Genomic DNA, 5,659 nt, shown 5'->3' on the forward strand with positions numbered 1-5,659 from the left:
TATAAATATATATATATATTATAACAATTTAAACTAATAAAACATAAAAGAACCCATTACTTTTTCTTTTTCATCGTGATGCAAAAATAAAATTAAAAAGCAATTATGTTAGTGGTAAAAACTCTTTAACAAAACATTATTGTAAAATTGATATGGTAAAATACTCATTTTACTATCCATCTCTTTAAAAAAAATTAAATATAAGCTTACATATAATAGAACCTTATATTCAGTATTTTACCTAAATTATCCGACCCCTAAACTATCTATAATTTATACCATATATTCTTATAAATACATATTATTCATCCAGATTTATAATTATATTAAATTATTCATTTCCAATGAATCAGCCCTTAGGATGCACAAGGCGTTACACCAATAAATAATAATGACTAAAATATTTACGTTATAAGGGAAAAACATATTTCTCTTCTAATTAGCTAGGGTGACACATATTATTATAATATATAATATACACTCTTATATATTTATCAGAGAATTTTGTTTTTCTTAGCAAAATATTAACATTATATGGAATTAAAAAACTCCTTAGTTATATTTAATTCGATTAATTTTCTAATTTATAATATGTTATCGAGCGTTGGGCCAAGATAAAATTAAAAAATATATTTAAATTTGAACATGTAAAAGAAAATGTGGATATTGCAGGCACTTATATATGAAATAGTTAATTTTACTTGAAAAAATATTAGTAAGATATTGTGAGTGAAAATAGTTGTTTCAAAATATTTCTTAAATATATATTTCAATATTTTGCTAGTATTTTAAATAATGAAGTTAAATATTTACAAATAAATGAATAAATCATTACTTACAAATTTTAAACTTCAATAATCAAACAAATACTCATGAATATAATTTTTTTTCATTTTGATGCAAAAAAAGTAATTTTATTAATGATAAGAATCTCTTAATATTTTTTCTAATCTAGTCGACCAAATCTTCCTCTCTGTGTTATTTTAGAAAAAAACATTAATTTGCAGAATTGGAAAAGTAATTACTCATTCTATTATTAATCTTTTTAGGAAAATAAATCAAAACTTACTTATAATAGAACCTCCCTTTGAGTAATTTACCTAAATCATCCTCCCATGAACTATCTATAAATTAAAAAGTTGTTGAGCAAATAATAACACAATAAGTTGTTGAGCAAATAATAACACAATTTTGATAAAAGCTATATTTCACTTAAGGATTGCCAACACAAAATTTTCAATGACAACATTCATCAAAGTTCTGTGTTTAGTGCTTTGTCTTGCTATCATGTATGAAGGTACTAATTAACTTCACCCCTTTTTCTTATTCTTCTTGTCCTTTTGTTTCTTCTCTATATTTCCAATAGATTTTTTTTTCTTCTCATTTTTTAACACCATATTTATGTTACTAATTACATTTTACCAAATATGAAATGAAATGAACTTATTTTGTTCTTCGATTAAAAAGAGATGTCTTGAACAATCTGATATACAAACACTTTGACTTCAAATCACCTTAATTCCAAGATTTACAAGAAATGAATTACTAATACAAAATGTTGTTTTCTTTCATTTTCAGGCATAGAGAGTTCCATGTGCAATCCTGGTATTGAAATTAACCAAGCAAAATTAGGAATGAGTCAAGGACAACAAGTATGGAATGCAACTGTTTCAAATACATGTTCATGTACTCTACTTCAAGTGAAATTGAGTATTCCAAATTTTGATTCTGTCACTAAAATTAACACCACTATCATCTCCAAGTCTCATGATGATATCTATGATGTTAATGGTGGTCTTCCAATTTATGCACAAACAAGTGTATTTTTTATTTATGCTGGAAATAATCTCAATGTTAAGCTAAATGACTTTACAGAGGCTTGTTCATGAACATATGTATGAAAGATGAATACAATTAAATTCTGTAATTTAATAAAGTTGCTTCATTTTTGTTTGTCTTTGTTAGTTTGAAATGGTTGATTTTAACATAAAATTGACTTGTTTTGTGCATTACAGGTTTGTACTTAACTTACATTTCAATAGTAAATATGTGTAAAAAATCGTCATAATATTTAAGCGTGTATGACTTTTTGAGGCGAACTCAAATATCAAATTTATATGTTTTTCCTTTTAAAATACATTTAAAATGATATGAAAAATCTACTATGCCTCATAATAAGTGAATTGTGTGACTGTTACTCGACGCTTTAAATTCTTATTGAAAGAATCAGATGATCTTTTCGACCAGCTTTAAGGTGCTTCTTGTTTTTCAAAAATCGATATTAGATCAGGCTACCATCAGTTGAAAGTTAGGGAATGTGATATTCCAAAGACAAGCTTTTAGAACTAGATATGGGCATTATAAATTTTTGGTCATGTCCTTTGGTTTGACCAATGCGTCTATAATATTCATGGATCTTATAAATAGAGCCTTCAAACCTTATTTAGATATGTTTGTTATCGTTTTCATTGATGATAGATGTACTAATATTTTCAAGGAATGAAGAAGAGCATGCTAGTAACCTCAGGATAGTTCTTCAGACTTTGAAAGATAAGGAGTTATACGCTAAGTTCTGCAAGTGTGAGTTTTGGCTTAAATCTCGTTGCATTCTCGGGCCACAAAGTTTTCGGTGTTGGGATTAGCGTTGATATCCATAGAAGCAATCCAGAGTTGGCCTAGACCCATATCTCCAATAGATATACAGAGTTTCTTGGGTTTGGGTGGTTACTAAAGAAGATTTGTTGAAGGATTTTCATCTATTTCATCTCCCTTTGACTAAGCTGACCCAAAAGACAGTCAAGTTTCCATCGTCTGAAGCTTATGAGAAAAACTTTCAGGACTTGAAAAAGAGGCTGATTATAGCTCCGATTTTGACCTTACCAGAGAGTACTCAAGGTTTTGTGGTGTACTGTGATGCATCAAAAGTTGGTTTTGGGATGTATGTTAATGCAAAATGAAAAAGTTATAGCTTATGCCTCCATAGAGTTGAAAGTTCATGAGAAGAATTATCCAACCATGAATTGAGTTGGTTGTTGTGGTATTCGCCTTGAAGATATGGTGTCACTACTTGTACGGCGTTCATGTTGATATATTTACTAATTACAAGAGCCTACAATATGTGTTCACCCAGAAGGAGCTCACTCTCAGACAAAGAAGGTGGTTAGAACTATTCAAGGATTATGACATGAGTATTCTTTACCATCCACGTAAGGGCAATAAGGTTGCTGATGCTTTAAGTAGGTTATCCATAGGGAGTACCTCCTATGTTGAGGAAGAAAATATGGAGTTATCTAAAAACGTGCACATACTTTCACGCTTGGGAATCAGACTTATGAATTCCACAAAAGAAGGAATAGTGGTGACTCATGGGATTGAATCATCACTAGTGTCAGAGCTGAAAGAAATACATTTATGGGGTTCAAACCCCCATTAATGAACCCCCGCTAATGGTAATAGGGTTGGTAAATAACTCATGTGACTTAATTGTGGCACACCTAATTGTAGTGGTTTTTTCAACTGCCGTGACACTAAATTGTGGGGGTTACTAACCGCCGTAACATGTAATTTTAACCCCGACAATTTAAACATTTTTTTTGCAGTGTACATTAATGGTAAAATTCATTTTCTAAACCGTTTAAGTCAACCAAACATGAGAAAATTAAAAAATATTCTTTAAAATATATTTTCCTTTAGTACCAAACAGACTGATGGCAAAACGGCAATTAATTAATAGTAAAATTTATTTTCCAAAACATTTAAATTAACCAAAGATGAGAAATTGAATTAAAAATATGTTTTCCTTTCTTACAGAACATACTCTGATGCAAAAATAGGCAATTATATTAAAGTTAAAATTCATTTTCTAAAACATTTAAGTCAACCAAAGAAAATTAAAAAGATATTTTCCAAATATGTTTTCATTTCATACCAAACACACTGGTTCAAGAAAGAAGCAATTATATTAATGACAAAATTCATTTTCTAAAATATTTATGTCAGAAAATGGTAAAACTCATTCATGTTTTCTAATCTAGTTTGACCAAATCTCTCTCTTTGTGCAGTTTTAGAAAAAAACAATTAATTGACAAATATGGTAAATACTCATTTTATTCTCTCTTTAGAAAATTAAATCTAAATTTACCTATAATAGAACCTCCCTTAAATTAATTTACTAAATCAGCCTCCCATGAAACATCTATAAATGAAAACTTGATAGGGAAAAATTAACACATAATTAAGATAACACAATATTTTAACAAAGAATTCTCAATGACAACATTCATCAAAATATTTTGTTTAGTTCTCTGCCTTGCTTTCATGTATGAAGGTACTAATTAACCTCATCCTTTTTTCTTTTACTTTATGAAATCCACACTTTGATACCTGAGATTGATCTGTAATGAGTATCTACTTCTACATGAACATGCTACTTTTTTTTTATTAAGTACATTACGTGATACTTTATCATATGGTTTTGCACTTTTTAATAGAATCGAACAACATATACAGATCCCCTCTACCCATGTTATCGTTACTGATAAAATTTCCTTCACTATTTTACTAAAAATGAAACAAAATGATCTTATTTTGCTACTCCATTGAAAAGAGATGTGATAAAATAAGAGATATTTTATCATACTTTTTAATTGACTTATATATATTCACCTTAATTACAAGATCTACAAGAAATGAATTACTAATATAAAATCTTGTTTTCTTCCTTTTTCAGGCATTGAGGGTTCCATATGCAATCCTGGTATTGAAATAAGCCAAACAAAACTAGGAATGAGTCAAGGACAACAAGTATGGAATGCAACTGTTTCAAATACATGTTCATGTACTCTACTTCAAGTGAAATTGAGTATTCCAAATTTTGATTCTGTCACTAAAATTAACACCACTATCATCTCCAAGTCTCATGATGATATCTATGATGTTAATGGTGGTCTTCCAATTTATGCACAAACAAGTGTATATTTTATTTATGCTGGAAATAATCTCGATGTTAAACTAAATGACTCTACGGAGGCTTGTTCATGAACATATATATGGAATGTACTAGTACAAGAATTTGGAATATGGCCAATCCCATAATTTTAGATCAAATTATATTTAATCTTGTTCTACAAATATCAAGATGGTTTTCCTACTTCATATTTAATTATGAACATTAATGTATAACTTATTAGAATCGACAATTTGAATTATTCGTGCATGAGTTAGATAACTCCGTTCATAGAAATTGTTTATTATATAAGTAATTATTAACACAATAATTTATTCAAATATATACTTTATTATAAGAAATAAAAAAAATAGTCTTTACGTAGATTAATTGAAATAAAATATTATAACTCAACAACATGATTAAGCAATACTCGTGATTTTATCTTTGACCAGGGCAAGAAGAATGCTTACTCAATAACCCTGAGATTTGAATGTTGCATCATAAAAAGGATAGTTCAATATTTTCATTATACTGTGATTTATTTCTTCACTAATTAATTGAAAACAAAGACAACATCCATAATAAAAATGATGCATGAGTAAACCGAGACCTTACTAACATAAGTACCTCCCAACCTATGTAAATAATCTTCTACCCCTTATAGTTTTTATGAATGTCGATTCAAGGAGATCTCAACAAGGCTTAAAATCA

General features: G+C 28.5%; 2 protein-coding genes across 2 annotated transcripts; both read left to right on the plus strand.

Annotated features, from left to right (window-relative positions):
• The first annotated feature begins 1,239 nt into the window (after positions 1 to 1,239).
• LOC107022996 lies at positions 1,240 to 1,889 on the plus strand. The gene is made up of 2 exons (XM_015223560.1): positions 1,240 to 1,297; positions 1,579 to 1,889. The coding sequence occupies exons 1-2, from the start codon at positions 1,240 to 1,242 to the stop codon at positions 1,887 to 1,889; spliced, it is 369 nt and encodes a 122-aa protein (XP_015079046.1).
• A 2,362-nt stretch (positions 1,890 to 4,251) lies between these two features.
• Positions 4,252 to 5,111, plus strand: LOC107022952. The gene is made up of 2 exons (XM_015223511.1): positions 4,252 to 4,327; positions 4,730 to 5,111. Exons 1-2 carry the CDS (start codon positions 4,270 to 4,272, stop codon positions 5,038 to 5,040), a joined length of 369 nt encoding a protein of 122 aa, XP_015078997.1. The 5' UTR covers positions 4,252 to 4,269; the 3' UTR covers positions 5,041 to 5,111.
• The last annotated feature ends 548 nt before the right edge of the window (positions 5,112 to 5,659 follow it).

Source organism: Solanum pennellii, chromosome 6 (genome assembly GCF_001406875.1).
Source record: "Solanum pennellii chromosome 6, SPENNV200".
Classification (NCBI taxonomy): Eukaryota; Viridiplantae; Streptophyta; class Magnoliopsida; order Solanales; family Solanaceae; genus Solanum; species Solanum pennellii.

Bases quoted from the DNA above. Each gene is read 5' to 3' on its own strand.
- LOC107022996 (XM_015223560.1), top strand. From the start codon at position 1,240: ATGACAACATTCATCAAAGTTCTGTGTTTAGTGCTTTGTCTTGCTATC. The intron at 1,298-1,578 runs GTACTAATTAAC...TTTCATTTTCAG, and splicing joins TCTTGCTATCATGTATGAAG to GCATAGAGAGTTCCATGTGC.
- LOC107022952 (XM_015223511.1), top strand. From the start codon at position 4,270: ATGACAACATTCATCAAAATATTTTGTTTAGTTCTCTGCCTTGCTTTC. The intron at 4,328-4,729 runs GTACTAATTAAC...TTCCTTTTTCAG, and splicing joins CCTTGCTTTCATGTATGAAG to GCATTGAGGGTTCCATATGC.